A 17,651-nucleotide genomic window follows, 5' to 3' on the forward strand; every position below is an offset into this window, starting at 1 on the left:
TTTCATTACTGAAAACAGTATGATTTTCAAACTAAATAAAATGAGCGTTAATGAACACCACTATTTATCAAAAAGAAATGTCAACAGGATGATTAGCTGCAGGCAAATGTCCTCAATATATTTATTTAAATCAAAAATTAAGTTAACATTTAAAATGAAATATGTTTATATAAAGTATCATCCCTGTGATACAGTTTAAGAATACAGGCCAAAACTTTCACTGAATATTTGAGAAATAACTAGATTAAGTGATGGTAGGCATGAAGTTACATTATTTTGATGTGTTTCTATTGGTTTTAACTTCTCACCCAGGTCTTATATTTTCAACTTAGTGAATGATTCAATTACTGTTATATAATCATAAGACATACTTATTTCTGTTCTGTTGTTTTTCTTATTAGAATCCTTCCCTGTGATGAGTTGATGTTTGTTCTGGACACATTTTCTAAGGACTATGACAATGCATCAGAGTTATCTCCCTTTGTAAAGAAACAATTTATGTTTCTGTGGGCTGTAAGTATGAATTGTCATTCTGTTTTAAAAGATGTAAGATATCAAACATAGAATGATTTGCTTGTCTTGCTCTATGGGTAAGGTGAACAAATTGGAATATGTTATATGTTTACTATTCACATTATTGAATCGATCATCTTCTTCATAAAACTACTTTTCCAATATTGGCTCAACTTTGAGTGGGTATAATATGATAGTTTTCTACAAATTTTCCTCATTTGGTTAAGACAGAATGAAAAATAGCGACCTAAAGAATTCTGAGTGGCTGCTTTTGAAATATCTTCTAATCTAAAGCTGCCTTTTTTTCCTGAACATTAAGAGAATTGACATTAGAAGACTCTTTACAATACATTTTAATGACAAACAAGGTAGGTGTAGAGGTACTTATTGTATCACTGTAAAACAAGTCAAACAGGAAAACCAACAGTGTTTTCTATATAAATGAGAAAAAAACGAGAAACAAGAAACTCTTTTGAAACACATCAGCAAACGATATGCAACCACTGAACAACAGGTCCCTAATGTGTTTGGCCTTCACTTGTTTCTATTAAAGCCCTACTGATGAGGCTTATGCAAGCGATACATGTGACTGGCATAAAATTAAGATTGATGAGTTTTATGTAGTATTTTAATGAATAAACTTTTTATTATTATTTCAGATGTTAACCTGTATGACAGAAAATGTTGTTGGGCTTCCTACTAAAGGTAATATATTTTTTGCTCTGTTCTGTTTAGAATAATTCCTTAGGATATTTATTATAATCTTCAACTCAGACTTTATTCCCTTCATAAACAGACCTTGTAATGACCTTGTCTGTCCATTTGTCTGTCTGTCTATCCTTTTGTTCTTCTGTCTTACTTAGGGGTCATCCATAATTGTCAACCATTTTCCAAAGTGTACAAAACAAACACTTTTTCAGACCCCACCCTCCCTCATAAAGTGTACATCAACCATTTTCAGATTTCAAGACAAGAATCAATCATAAATAATAAAAAGAAGATCCTGTCTATTATAGTTTAGTTTAATATAGAAATTTGCACTGAAAATAAACTGAAAAATATCTGACATATATTCTGGAAATTAAAAAAAAAGCCTACAGTAAAAATGTTAATTTTTTTAACCCCCTCCCCCCAAGCGACGTTTTGTACACTTTGGAAAATGGTGGACATTAATGGATGACCCCTTATTTTACATGAAAATAAAGCATGATTTTATATTGATCATGGTGGCTTTATAATATTGAATTGTTCTGTGTAAGCTACCTTCTGGTCAGCTAGAAAGTCACCTCCTGTTTATTAACTTTGAATTTTTCTTTTAATCACATGTTTTTTTAACCAGTTAGGAGTATACTTTGCTTGGCATGATCAAATTTTGCATCTTCTTGTTATTTAATTATTTTGATTATTACATTAATGATTCCAAATGATGCACTTTTTGAAATTTATGTAATTCATTATATGTACTGTAAACCAACTAATTTAAGTGAGCGATTTATTTTTGCGTCTTTCTAAAGTAGAAAAATATCTTGATTATAAATCTTCACAATAATATGTTAAATTTGATCTTTCCTCATTAAACTACATCAGGCTAATTTGAAAATCAAGAAAATTGAATAGCTTTGGAATGGGCTAGAAAAGGGTAAACGTGAAATAAAGTATCTGCAAAATTAAGTTGGTTTACAGTAAGAGCTGATTTCATTTAGTGTGTAGCTAAAGGTAATGTCTTCGGTTAGCTTGCTTGCTAGCTAAACCATGAAGTCATTATTTAGGTTAGGTAAACTACCCTCCTTTAAGAGTAGACTAGTCTGACAGATAATCAATTTACCTGTCTGTAGGACTAGGCTACTTGAAACAAGGGTAGTAAACCTTACCTAATAATGACTTCACAGTTCACCTAGCAAGCAAGATAACCAAAGATATTACCTTTAGCTACACACTCAATGAAAATGGCTGTAAAACATTTATGAAGACATGATCTTTTTAACACACAAAATGGTAATTTAGTTCTACTTGAAACACTTCCCCTTAGATATATGCTAATTTTATTTTTGATAGAAGATTAGATATAAAATATTTTTTACCATTATTGACTATTAACAGGCTGAAATTTATCTAAGAATAAATCCATAAAAATTGAAAAAATTATTTTAATAACATTGTTTGTTCTATATTTTGAAAGTTATAATTTTATTTAATACTGAGTATAATCATCTTGAAATAGTTATGTAGATGAAAGATACTCCATGTCAAAGTTTACTCACATGTGTAAGGTGGGTGATAATATTGGTGTCTAGGGGATGTACCTGTCTGGTACTATATCCAAACTTTTGCTAGTATTTATTGCTCCACATTGTTTGGTACTACTAGAGTCCTCTAGTTTATAGTTAAGTACTGTGGTTATGAATTATAAAAGTGGACTATAGAAGCTTACTGCTTGTAGAAAAAGCATGGATATTATAATATATGTATTGGCATGGAGAGCTGGGTTTGCATGTGACCCTTGTGATTTGATATAACCTATGAAAGGACATGTTACCTTTAAAAATGTTCAAAACCATTTTATTTAAATGTTTTATTTGCTTACAAGTGACCTGGTGACCTGAGACAGTCTTTAAAACTTGACCTTGTGTCCTTAGTGCAATGAGGTTCCCTCCTGGACAAATTTAACAGACAGCTTCAATATTCTGTTTAAGGAATAACAGTGCTATAGTTGAACAGATCTTTTTGCCACCATCAATTGACATTTAACATTCAGGGGGAAATGAGGCTGCTGATATGTATATGAATGTATTAGCATACTTGATGCCATTGAATAATATAATGACATCTTTTGTATATTACCTTGAATATTATTAGAGAAAGAGCTAAACTGAAAACAACAATAATGTTCAGCAAAGTAAAATCTACAAATAAGTCAACATGACCAAAATGGTTCAGAAACCCCATAAGGAGTTATTGCCCTTTAAAGTCAAATTTAACAATTTTTCCTAAATTTTGTAACCTTTTACAAAAGTCTTTTCCTAAAACAACTGAGATAAATTTAACCAAACTTGGCCACAATCAGTATTAGGGTATCTAGTTAAAAAAAATGTGTCCGATGACCCTACCTGCCAACCAACATGACAGACATGGCTAAAAATAGAATTTAGAGGTAAAATGCAGTTTTTTGTCGAGCCTGCGACTTTTGTCACAGAAAGCTCGACATAGGGATAGTGATCAAGCAGGGGCGTCGTTAGCTAACTTCTTAAAAGCTTTATATTTTAGAAGTTGAAAGACCTGGATGCTTCATACTTAGTATATAGATGCCTCATGTTACGAAGTTTCTGTCAGTCACATGTCCAATGTCCTTGACCTCATTTTCATGGTTCAGTGACAACTTGAAAAAAAAGTTAAGATTTTTTGTAATGTTAAATTCTCTCTTATTTTAAGACAATAACAAGTAATAGGATAACTGTATTTGGTATGTGCGTACCTTGCAAGGTCCTCATGCCCATCAGACAGTTTTCACTTGACCTCAACCTCATTTCTCTGAAACTAAAGTAAAAGTATAACGGTTGCATTATTTCATGCATCAATTGTAAATTATAATATCAGGTGAGGGACACACGCTCCCTGGAGTCTCTTATTAATGTTACAGTTGAAGAAAAATTGAATTCATCTTCTAAGATTTTACATATTTTACATTTCTTTCGTTCCTTGGTATTTTTGTATATCAACCAGTTTTTATTAAAAGATAATGATTGCTGATTCTAAATTTGGTTAACATTTTCTTGTTTTTTTTATTTGGGTGTGATAGGTAGTATAATAAGATTGAATTTCTTGATTAGAAACATAAATGATAATTTTTTAATAAAATACATTTGTGCCAAAAAAAACCTTTATTCTTATGTACTGTAAACCAACTAATTTTCGAGAGCAATTTATTTTCGTCTCATGTGAGAAAAAACTTATCGTGAATATAGATCGTTGAGAATATGTACAATTTTTATCTTTCCTTGTTGAACTGACATCAGGCAAATTTGAAAATCGCACTGAATTGCTCGAAATGGGCTATCAGAGGTAAATGTGAAATATCCGTTTTATGAAGACATGATCTTTTTAACACACAAAATAATAATTTAGTTTTACTTGAATTGCTTCCCCTTAGATGTATGCCAATTTTATTTTTGATAGTAAATTAGATATAAAATAATTTTTACCGTTATTGACTATAAAGTGGCTAAGATTATCTAAGAATAAACCCATAAATTTGAAATATGATTTTAATAACAGAGTTATCGTCTATATTTTGAAAGTTTTAATTTTATTCAATAATGAGTATAATCATCTTGTAAATGTAATATAGTCGAAATATTCGCCATATTAAGTAAATCTCACATGTGTAAGGTGGGGAAATAATATTGGTGCATGGCGGATTTACCGGACAAACTGGTTGACATCCAACTCATTGCTGGTATTATTGCTCCACATTGTTTGGTACTACTAGAGTCCTCTAGTTTCAAAGTTAAAGTTATGTTTATCCAATTCTTGAACCGATGCTTGTGTATATCAAAATTAGTCTTCTGTAACCATTTTTTTATTTTACACAACCATATTGTATATTTGTCAGAGAAAAAAAAATATTGGCCTGTTATGATGTGAAAATATTGCAGCTAATTAATTGTCATGTTTTGAAGCTGTTGCTTACGGATTTGTCACCTTAGTAAACATTCAACAAAGAACCATGGATATTGAGCATGTGTATAACATGATAATAGTTTATTTCAATGCATATTGCGATTACCAGATTTTTACGCGAAAGGGCAAGCTGAGTTCACTGTATAAGGTAAACATATCTGCAAATGTTTACTGGAAGCAAATAATTAAAAATAAATAAACTTCTAATTTTGGACAAATTATAGAATTTTCTTTAGAAAGAAGTATATGTACATAGTAGTAAGTTTTATAATAAAAACTAGCCATTTAGTCATAAAAACATATGCATATTTTGTTTTTAATTTGAAGTTTCATATGACTTTAACTATTGTGGTTATGAAATGAGAATGAGAATATATATGTATTGATAGAAGTCGCCAGAGTAATTTCTGCTTGTTAAAAAATATATTTGTATCACTTGGCATGGGGAGTGGGGTTTTCATGCGATCCTTGTGATTTGATATAACCTTTGAAAGGACATGTAACCTTTAAAAATGTTCAAAACCATTTTATTGAAATGTTTTATTTGCTTACAAGTGACCTGGTGATCTGAGACCGTTTTTAAAACTTGACCTTGTGACCTTAGTGTAATGAGGTTCCCTACTGGACCAATTCAACAGATGCTGACCATCAGTTGACATTTAACATTTAGGGGGAAATGAGGCTGCTGATTTGTATATTAAATTATTAGCATACCTGATGCCACCAGCTAATATGCTGACATCTTTTGTATAAACAAACAAAAAAGGATCTTTTTTTTAAATTAGGATATTTAACATTGATAGTGGGATAGTAATTGCTTTCATAATCTTTTTTTGTTGTTGATTCTTTTAGGTCTATTTTACACAGCACAATCTATCAAAGATTGTACTATTTCGCAAAATATTTCAAGTGTAAAATTGAAATCCTTGAGAAAAAACATAATGATAATTTTAATATTAATCAAAATACATGTAAAAAAAACAAAAAAAATAAGAAACCATTGCCAGAATATAGCCTTTTTGTGATGAGCATGGATGAGGCGGAATGAATCAATTAATGATCTAGTAAATCGATCAAGTTATACTATTTTTGGTCACCAATTTGAATTACCCCTGTAAAATTTACAATCATGGTTTGAATTATCTGTTCACTTTTAAAAAGGAAATGGTCTTTTGTGTCTTTTTATTCCTTTTGAATCCTTTTTGGGTCATTTCTGTATTTAATCATCGCTGGTCTTTTCTGTAAATCATCACTCTTTTCTGTCGATTGTTTAACATTTTATTACTGTACATGTTGAGTGCATAATTCTTTTTTTTGGAAAGGTATATTATACTGATGATTTACAATAACTCAGGTGTTAGGGTCTGTATTTGAATACATGACCTTTAAACTTCAGAATTATATTGATGAAAAAATACACAAGAAAGTTATTTTGTTCTACTAGAGTTGCTTCCCTTTGGTGCTATTTTATTTTAAAAAATCAATTGAATCTAAATAGTATTTATCATTATTGATTATATAGTTACTGAAATCATCTAAAGATACATAGAAAAAGGTTAAAATGATAATTTTGATTATATGGTTTTATCTATATTTTGAAAATTGGATATTATTCAAGACTTAGAATAACCAACTTGAAAATATTGCCTATTTGAAATTAACTGTAGTTTTAACTTTACTCACTAGTGTAAGGTGGTGCAGTAATAGCAGAGAAAGCTGGAAGCCAGCATTCGCTACAACATAGAACTGGAAAGTCCGTTCTCCTGTGCTGGTATTATTGCACCACATTGTTTGGAATAACTAGAGTCCTCTAGTTTTATTTGTAAATTCTATGAGGTGAAGGGTTGTTGCTGTATCTACACATCAAATGTATATTGATTCTGTTAACAATATAAGACTTGGTTGACATGATATAGTCAAAATCAGGATATTGAGGATAGGAACAATATAAAAACAACGGTATATAATCAGTACAATATTGTCTACATCCCCATTCAACGATTTTGATGTTCTAATAAAATGTAAAAACAAAGGTATAGACTCAATATAAACATGATGTTGACAAGAATACTTTTAGTGGGGATATCTTTAGCTGAGAGTTGAACTTGTTTGATATATTTCAGGATTACAGACTGTTGTCAAGTTGATTGACAGCTGTCCATCATCAGTTTGGTATACACATCACCCTGCTGTATTAAACTGGTCATTCAAAGATTCTAGGATAACAAAGATCTGTGGTCAGAATGTGGTAAGTTATTTATAACACAAAGGTTATATATTATGGAGACATGCTCTCCATAAAGGAGGATTGTGCATAATAATTTACCATTAAGATGTTTATCCCCAAAAAAAGAAGATTTACTCACTCAGTCGCATTATTTGCAATAATAAAAACCTTGCAATAGTTTCTAAATTTACAGTAAGTAAATTTGCAGAAAAATTACATGTATATTATCATCTTCTGCTGGGACAAAAAAAGTGCACTGAAAAATCCAGTCAAGTTTTTAATTTTCGGAAACATAAAATGCATAAAGTTTTTAATTTTCTGAAACATAAAATTGAGAAAGGAAATGGTGAATATGTCAAAGCGACAACCACCCGACCATAGAGCAAACAACAGCCGAAGGCAACCAATGGGTCTTCAATGTAGCGAGGATTCCCGCACCCGTAGGTGTCCTTCAGCTGGCCCCTAAAATATGCATAATAGTACAGTGATAATGGACGTCATACTAAACTCCGAATTATACACAAGAAACTAAAATTTAAAATCATACAAGACTAACAAAGGCCAGAGGCTCCTGACTTGGGACAGGCGCAAAATTGTGGCGGGGTTAAACATGTTTATGAGATCTTAACCCTCCCCCTATACCTCTAGCCAATGTAGAAAAGTAAAAGAATAACAATACGCACATTAAAATTCAGTTCAAGAGAAGTCCGAGTCTGATGTCAAAAGATGTAACAAAAGAAAATAAATAAAATGACAATAATACATAAATAACAACAGACTACTAGCAGTTAACTGACAAGCCAGCTCCAGACCTCAATTAAACTGATTGAAAGATTATGTCTTCATCATATGAATATCAGGTACAATCCCTCCCGTTAGGGGTTTAGTATCATACTATCATAAAATATATGAGAAGAACATAACCCGTGTCATGCCAACAACTGTTTTTTTAGAAATAAATGTTTTTAGTTCCGATGCAAAGACCCTATCAGTGAATCAATGTTAAAGCCAAAATATGCAATCTTTAATGACCTGACAACAGTATCGTAACTATATCCCCTTTTAATAAGTCTATTTAAAGGTTTTGTTAGTTTCTGAGGAGAATACTGACATTTTTGTGCTTTATAAAGAATATTTCCATGCATTAAGTTTTTTATTTTCTAAAACATAAAATGCATTAAGTTTTTTATTTTCTGAAACATAAAATGCATAAAGTTTTTTATTTTCTGAAACATAAAATGCATTAAGTTTTTTATTTTCTAAAACATAAAATGCATTAAGTTTTTTATTTTCTGAAACATAAAATGCATTTGAATTTTATTTTTCTGGGGCATGCTATGCCTTTAAACTTTTCCAGATAGACAAGTTTAGCTGTACTGAGTGTAAATTTTGAGGTGAAAAGTCAACCATAGTAGCCAAAGAGTCCACATTAACCTAAAACGTGAAAGAGTTAGGATGCAGACATAAATTTCTCATTTCAGCTATCACACTGGTTGAATGTAATTTCTTTAAAAGATGGTAACCACCATGATGTAGATACTGATATAACTATATTGTATCACATGTTTACAGATGAGGACTTCATATCTATTCTTCTGGTAGGTTCCACATATACAGACATTTTGTTTTATTGCAAATAGTTAGAATACTTCTTTTCAGACTAAATGTAAGCTATTACTTTTACAAAGTTTTTTTTACTACAGGGATGAAACAGAAAGAGATTTTATAATTAAACCTTTATTTGAAGGAAAAATTAACAAATTTGAAATAGGTGTAACCAAATTGTATATTTGAAGTTTTTAAGTATTCCTGTTATATGAAGAAAAATATTTAGGCTTTTAGTGTCTGAAAAATGTTTAACAGACTCAAAGATAGAATGATAAGAATAAAGTTACTATGGCTGACTACAGTTTTTGAGTATGTTACAAATAAAAATAATTAATAAAATAATTTCAGTATTTGAAACATTTTTCCTGATGCAATTATTTAAAGTTTGATAGCAATATCTTGGTCATCTTTAGTTATTAAAATCAATGTTAGAATAGTAAGAACAGTGAGTTTTTTTAAGGTATAAATACTGTTGCAATGATAATGTAGCATTTGAGCCCATAACAAAATTGAATATTGATATTACTTTGAACATATTTTGCAGGCTTGTATATCAAGAATGAATGGAAGAACTGCAAAGTTGGTGCTGGAATTGTTTGAAAATTACATTTTACAGGTATATATATAATACTGTAAATTCAGAAATTGTAAACGCAATAATTTAAACTCGCATTTTGAAATATTTTAAATGAATCGAACAGTATTTTTCTCTAAATCGTAGAAATTAAAGTCTAAAATGACAAAATCGCAATAATAAATGCATGCAATAATCTCTGAATTTACAGTAGTTACTTATATGTATTGTGTTCTCTGATAAAAGTATACCTGGATGGAGAGTTGTCTCGTTGGCACTCATACCACATCTTCTTATATCTATATAGAGTGTTTACAGTTTTCAGCAGGAACTCCAATATCATATTTCCGTATACAATACATCAGCTTTAACTGCATGTGCTAGTGTAACAAAAAATTTGTTCCGGTGTGACATTTGTTCCACCGGAACAAATTTCATAGGAAATATGTTCCACCAGAACTTATGTCACAGAAAATATGTTCCAGCACTATAAAATTTGTTCTGGAACTAACTTTTTAACCAAGTGTGAAATAAGTTCCGGAACAAAAATCACAGCACCATGAATTTTGTTCCAATATTAAAATTTAAAAAAAAAGTGAAATAAGTTCTTGTGATATTAGTTTTAAACAAATCTATTTTATAGAAATCAATGAAAATGTTGTGCTCGAACCTATTTCACAGAAAATAAGTTCTGTGCTTGCATGGGGTACATTTGCAATTGAAGGAATGACTTTAGGATAAAGATAAGAAATAAAAGCAATGATAATGTATCTATGTTTGATCGTTTATGTGGTATTCAACCTCCTTGTTTCCTGATGATCTGTCATTGGTGTTCTAATCATACATGTACTTAGCTATGGTCATGGCACAGTTTTTAAAGAGCGTGTATTTTGTTTATTTATGTCTTTTAATATAATTGATCAGCCACTTTGTCCTTTTCAAAAAAGTACAAATATTCATCTTCAACTATAATACTTTTTTTCGGAATGACTTTTATTATTATTTCTTATTCTACTCTTTCCTGACTCATAAGTGCCATTTTTAGTATTATTACTTGAGCATGTTATTAAACTTTTTCTTTACTCCACATGATCCAATTGGATGTTTACACTTTTTATTTATTACATTATGCAATATAATACATGTTTTTTATAATCACTTTAAACTCACTGATGACAAGTGCTCAGTATATAAGAAAACTTGTTTAACCAGTGGAACATATTTCACAGACAAGGAACTTATTTCACCAGGTGAGGAACAAATTTCACAAATCCAGAACTTATTCCACCAGGTAAGGAACAAATCTCACAAACATGGAACTTATTTCACTAGGTAAGGAACAAATTTCACCAACCCAGAACTTATTTCACCAAGTAAAGTGTGGAACTTATTTCATAGAGATGGAACAAATTATATAGAAATTGTCTGTGAAAAAAGTTCTCCCAGAACATATTTCCTGTGAAATTAGTTCCACTGGAACTTTTTTCACAGGAACAAATTTTGGCTCACACTAGTCATGACAATGTTAATAAAATGCATAGAAAAACAACAGAAAATCTTGCTACAACTCTTAATTTCATGGTTGTAGCATAAACATGTAATCATAAGAATTGAATGCTTCTTTTTATATCTTTTAAGGTCGTAAAAGCGTTAAATTTGCTCACATTTTTAAAATGGGGTATGAAGCATGGAAGTGCAGTCGTCAAGGATGTGGCATCCCAATGAATTGATAACAAGAATCTAAACTAAATGACAATTACAAAATATGCATTTTTAGATATATCACTCACCAACTTTAATAGCTAGCTGAAATTTGGAACTTATAGCAGAAGTAACATTGTGAGCAATAGCTCATATTGACCCATGTACTCCAATACAATTAAGGAATAACAGTACTGTAGTTGAAGAGTTGCCACCGTCAATTGTAGATTTGACGGTCGCAAATGCAGTTTTACTGGCGACGCGTAGCGGAGACAGTTAAACGGAGATTTGCGACCGTCAAATCAAAATTGAAGGTGGCAACTCTTCCATTACAGTACTGTTATTCCGATTCTAATGCATAACAAAAAGAAATAATATGATTAAACTTGATAAAATGTCTAAATTTGACAAATAAAAAAAAATCCGTGAAACTTTATAAATGATTTTGGCGCAAAGACGTCATGGGTAAACGTGACGTCATACAAATGAAAACTTACAAACTGAAAGATATTATGGTACCCGTACGATTCAAATTCGGATAAAATTACATTAAAACTGTGAATTCGAGGTAGGTGTTGTGTTATTTTCGATTATATAGCAGTATTCGAACATTTGTTGATTCAATCAATTCAAAATGGCGGGTCCCTCCTTAGTTACGCCTGGTCAACTGTGGATTTAACGGCAACTTTTAGCCAATGAAAAAAATTGTTACATAAAAATTGCATTAGAATTAGTATTCACTGAATAAAAATAAATCCCCAGTAACTGAATATCTGAATCTGAGGAGAATGTAATTTTCAAATAACACTTACCATCTTGTTTTCACATGAAAGACATGAAAGACTCTAATGAGACAAATTTGTTCTTATTAAAAGTAACTGTTCTGTCTTTGTAGATGACAGACTCTGATGAGAAGGGAGTTTTCCTTTTAACTCTATCTGCCATAACTGAAGACAAAATTGTAGAGATTTTCTTAAATGCAGAACAAAAACCTGAAGGTAAGACAAAAAGGAATGAAAATTTTGTTCACAAAAAAAATAGTATTAAAACAACACCTTATAAATTATGAAGTCTAAAGTGCTTTCTAGATTGACCTTCATCAGGAAAGCTCAAAACTCAGACAGTTTAAAGCCAAAGATGTATAAAGATGAAGATAATTAGGAGCTACAATGTTGAAGTATTATATTTAGATTGCAATGTAAGCATGGTATTTGTGTAATTGGTATGTTCCATTATTAAAGCTATTATTGAAGATATTCACACATAAGACAGCAACCCAGCAAAACCAAAACATAGAAAAGGCATTTAATGGGCAAAACAGCTATCCATACCTTGTGTCAAGCTTGAAATGGCCACACATCTTGACATTTTGAAAATAGAATGAAAATAACCATTAATTGTCTCTCATCAACCATAAATTCTGTACTAACAATATTATATGTTTTATATAGATATGAATATAGAAGTTTACATACAGATTCTGATGATGTGTAACAGTAGGAATACAGAGGATATATCTAGTAGTTTTCTCAAGATATTGTATCATAGTAAGTATAGGTCATACCCAGAAATGACCAATGCAATTAATTTAATTAAATTATTGTCAGTTTATTGTCTCAATACTGTGTGCCATAACCATTTAATGTAAATGTGTTTGTGCAAATCATATTGTCTATTGTCTGTCATAAACTGCAATGGCATTGGGCAAGTTGAATGCAGGTCATTGCCTTATTTTTCAATTTTGGGAAAGTTACAAATCTTTTCAAATTTTACAAATTTTATATGAATGACCCTTTAAAGATCCTCTTTAATGAGTTATTACTAGTGTTGTCAAATCGTACACTTTTGCCTAACCTGTTAATTGTATAATCATTCGACCAATTAACCGGTTAACAGTTAGTTTAAGTTAATGTTTGAAGGCCTTATCAATAATACCCTACACATAGATATAAGAATATGTGGTATGAGTGTCAATATGACTAAATAATCAAATACACGGTATCAACTATGGCGTTTGTACTAACTTCAAATTGAAAAATTAAAAAAAAAGGTCTTGATCTCGTAGAATAGCATATGTCTGAAACCGATGATTCTTCCATTTTGTCTTGTTGTCTCCGAAAAAAGTGTGAGGTGTTTCATTTAAAATTGATTAATCCTGATATTCGTACCATCAAGTATACATTGATTACATTCACGTTGGTTTGCTTTTTACAGTTTTTGAGTTAGCATTTAGTTTAAAGTATGACAAAGACTTGAACGACAGAGATTGCACATTCAGATATAAGATAAAAAATGAAATAAAGTAAATCCTTAAATTTAATCGTATTATTGATTAAAAACTACTGTTAAAGAAAACACAACTTTTTAATGATTTCAATACAAATTTATATCAAATCTATTAAAATTGAAAAAAAGTCTGGTAACGGTTAGTGTTTTTGGTATTTGGTATTCATTCGTTCACCCCCGTTAACCATTGACAACACTAGTTATTACTTCATGCTGCTTGGTTGACATATATGGTGGCATCATGACATGTTTGTCTCAACCATAATATGTGGTTGTGGCATTTACTATTTGCATAAACTTTTGAAGTTATAAAAGAAGAAGAGCTTGACAATCCATTTTAGTATCTTTTTTTAAACACAAACACTAATATTTTCTTTCATTTACAGTAACATCATGGCTGGATGATGACAAAGAAGAACCTACCATTTTATCTTGTCTACAATTATTGAGTGGTGCTATGTCTTATCATCCTGCTAGAGGTGAGATAAAAAAAAAATCAATATTAAGGCATTGAGAGATAAGATAACATAAACAATAGCTTTAAAGTTAAAAAAACTAGTATTAGTATATCTCTTTTTGAAGTGAAGACCTATTGAAACAAAGACTTACTGGAGAAAACAAACTTAAGTTACATAGTAGTCAAGTCTAGTGTGCCAAGCCTTGTGGAATTCAGTTTCAGAATCTAGTCTAATCTTAGAAACTTTTTCCAAGAGCATACACCAAAATGTTTTGATTTGCTAACAAAGCATTTTCTAATTTATCCAGAATTTTTGTTTTTATGTCAATTATGAGATCGAGAAGTAACCTATCTGTATTTCAGCAATGTTTTAAATATGACGAGAGGAAGCCTAATCACTGTCAAATGATTAGAAATTAGTAGTTAAATTTTATTGAAAATGTAAGAAATGTTCTGCAGCTAATGCATTTGTCTTGTTGATTTGATTGATTGTTGTTTTTTTAGTGCCACTTTTAGGCTATTTTGTGACGGCCAATTGTAATAGTGGAGGAAGCCTGGAGAACATCACTGGCCTTCGATAGGGAAACTGACAATCCTAGTCAATTAAGATTTGGGGTCGAGTGCACCCACATGAGCAGGTTTTACTCACAACCTAAGTGTTAACTGGCTAGTGATTACAGAAGTAACTACTTAGACCACTAGGCCACTGAGGCCCCACATTTTCCTGGTGAAAGGATACAAGTCCTGCATGACATATAGATATTGATGACAGTATTTGTTTTGCTAGGAATAAATCTTCTCTCTTTACATAGACTATTACTGCTTTGAATGGAAAAGAATGTTTTGCAGACTATAAGAAATGATAAACATAGATTATTTTTTCAGTTGTCAACTTGATGGTAAACAGTTATAAGTTTATTGCATTGATAAACAGCTTGCTAACTTCTGCTGTTGTTCAGCTTCAGAATGCGAGCTGGAAGATTTTATCACTAATTATATTGCATACAAAAGGACTTAATGAAAAGGTAAGTTTTCAGAAATATAATATTAACTTAAAAAAAAGCATGCTCTAGTTTATTTAAGTTAAGAAAACATCAAACACTATTAACATTTGTAATTTGAGTAGAAAGTTTGCACTCAAAATTTTTCTCATACTAAATTAACAATCAACTCTCTTCTCAAAATACGAAGGGTCAATGTGTTTGAAGATAAGAAAATGCAGCAAAGAAATAACAAAACTTATCGATTTAGAAGAATGATTCAAAAACGGTGGAATCTATGTTTACTTTTTTATTCCATCCTTTGTCGTTAAACACATGTTTTTTGGCAACCAAACATGCACAGATCTATTTTCGTATTCAAGTATAACGTTCACTTGATAAAAAGATCAATCACGATCGATCTTAGCGATTACACTTGCAGAAAGATCGATTCATATAAGATCAATCTTTTTAAAACCACCTCTTGAGGTAGACTATTTTAGACCTTTAAAGACTGATTGAAGATCATTCTTTCTCTTTTACACTAGACTAAAGATTGGTCTTTTGAAGAATGATCTTTAAGTGTAAATGGGGTCTTACTCAGTTTGAGTCAATATTTCAATTGAATACCTGTGCAATTTCCAGTTTACTTCCCTTGTTTGTCTTCTTTTTTACTCTTTTTGAGCTGTACATTGGTTGAATCATAACTTATCACTGTTTCATCAAATTTGAGATAACGAGAATGAACTGAACAATTTTGCTTGTCAGTTTATGACATTGTCCTTTCTTTCAGGTTGTAATGACTGTAGATCTGACCATTAATCCTGTAGGAGAATTCGTCCAGAACATAAATACTGTCACACCTTATTTACAGGTGTTGTCAGCTCTGTTCCAGGTAGATTTTACCTGTCCAATAGTGTCCTTGAAAAATACTGGCAGATATCCACAACATATGGCATGCCCCTTCACCACCAAGGACTTTAAAGTTCTCTTCATTTACCTTCAACAGCTTGTCCTTCAGGTAAATGTGTGTTAAACATAGGAGCATGTAGAAATAGGAATCATTGATATAACCAATTTAAAAGAAAAAGTTTATAGAAGGAAAGAGACATTTTTAAACAACTTTGTGTTTATTTTGTCTATTTCATTTCTTATTCTTAATTTGTGAAGGGAGATGGTATTAAATACTAGTCCATTTTGCTTGACCAGAAGGGGCTTTACTCTGATATCTCAGATTATTCTGTAACAATTTCTCATGAATAAGTTGGGTAATGGTTCACTCACTAAAAAGATAAATTATTGTGACAAGGGAGATAATATCCCTGCCTATGATCTCAGACTATTTATTCTGTTGCACATAAGCTTAAGCCAAGGTTCAAGACTAGAAATACTGATGATGATTATTGCAAGGTGGCAATAATAACAAAAGTACTTGTACTCAACTATTCTTTAAAGGGAGATAATTATAAAAGATGATATTTGACAAGGGAGATAATTTATAAGGTTCAATAAAACCAAATGACAGTTTGATATATAAAAGATGTATATGTTTTATTATAATGAATAAAGTTGATTTACATGCACTAGACAGGTTTATTATCGTAGGGGATCTTTATCAGATAAATCAAACTTATTCTTGGTATTGAAAGGATCGACAATTGTGGCAGTTGGAGACATTCTTTGATTCTAATTGTAAACAATGAAATACTTTCTCCTAAATTTATAAGGGACAAATTTTAGAAAACTTACTTGATTTTGAGACTCTAAGTAAAGATCCTCATCTCATATGTATTTGGTTGCAAACATGGTGACAGTGGTGGTACATTATTTTCAATAAAAAAAACATTGAAAATCACATCTTAAAGTTTTATACTAAGACTTTTTGGCTAATAACCAAACTTAAATATATTTTGTATGAAAGCATTTCTTCAAGGCTCTCTTTTTATTTCATTTGGAAAAACAAAACGGCCATTTTCAAAAATTTGAAGAATAATCTGAGATTATCTGCTTTTGAACAATTATGGGTAAATTTGCCAGATGAGCAATTTATAAGAAGTTTATTTTTAAATTTCAAATGTAAACCATTATTAATTATTGTTGTACAGCAAAGTTTTAAAGAAAACACAATAATTGTTGTATAACAAAAAGACATACTGTAAACAAGACAATTTTTGAAAACTGAAATATTTTTTAATCGTTCATTTCGTTTGTTAGTTAATAAAGTATTATGAGTTGTTTATTTATATTTCTCAAATTCTTTGTCAATTTATCCCTTCCTGCACTCATTGTATAAAAAGATTTAATCAACGTGTGGTTCATTTGATCTCAGTTCTTCATTTGTTAAAATCTTAATATGATGTAGAGTTTTCTAGCTTTCCTCAGAATTTGTGACAGCATGAAAAAAGGCGACCATGCCTGATGACTTTACATAGAAAGAACACATCTTTTTACAGATCTTTCAAAAAGAAGGCATAAGTTTGCGGGCACCACCAAATCTTGTGTAATACAATATTTTTCCACTCTCGACAGTTAAATTTTAAATATTTAACTGTCTCGAGTGATATTATCACACTAGATGCAGTGCCAAAATCTATATGTATCTTTGAAATAAAGTGAAGGAGGAGTACT

At 30.7% G+C, this 17,651-nt stretch overlaps 1 protein-coding gene across 1 annotated transcript in view; it reads left to right on the plus strand.

Moving 5' to 3' along the window:
• LOC139487753 (meiosis inhibitor protein 1-like) overlaps positions 1-17,651 on the plus strand; it is a 44,646-nt gene that overhangs the window by 24,074 nt on the left and 2,921 nt on the right. Inside the window, exons 17-26 of the mRNA XM_071272814.1 lie at positions 402-513; positions 1,173-1,218; positions 7,314-7,438; positions 8,899-9,015; positions 9,570-9,641; positions 12,196-12,298; positions 12,752-12,847; positions 13,973-14,065; positions 14,929-15,068; positions 15,817-16,044. Coding sequence (XP_071128915.1) covers positions 402-513; positions 1,173-1,218; positions 7,314-7,438; positions 8,899-9,015; positions 9,570-9,641; positions 12,196-12,298; positions 12,752-12,847; positions 13,973-14,065; positions 14,929-15,068; positions 15,817-16,044 — 1,132 coding nt within the window. The remainder of the gene's footprint in view (positions 1-401; positions 514-1,172; positions 1,219-7,313; positions 7,439-8,898; positions 9,016-9,569; positions 9,642-12,195; positions 12,299-12,751; positions 12,848-13,972; positions 14,066-14,928; positions 15,069-15,816; positions 16,045-17,651) is intronic.

The sequence above is a fragment of the Mytilus edulis genome, chromosome 9, assembly GCF_963676685.1.
Source record: "Mytilus edulis chromosome 9, xbMytEdul2.2, whole genome shotgun sequence".
NCBI classification, from domain to species: Eukaryota; Metazoa; Mollusca; class Bivalvia; order Mytilida; family Mytilidae; genus Mytilus; species Mytilus edulis.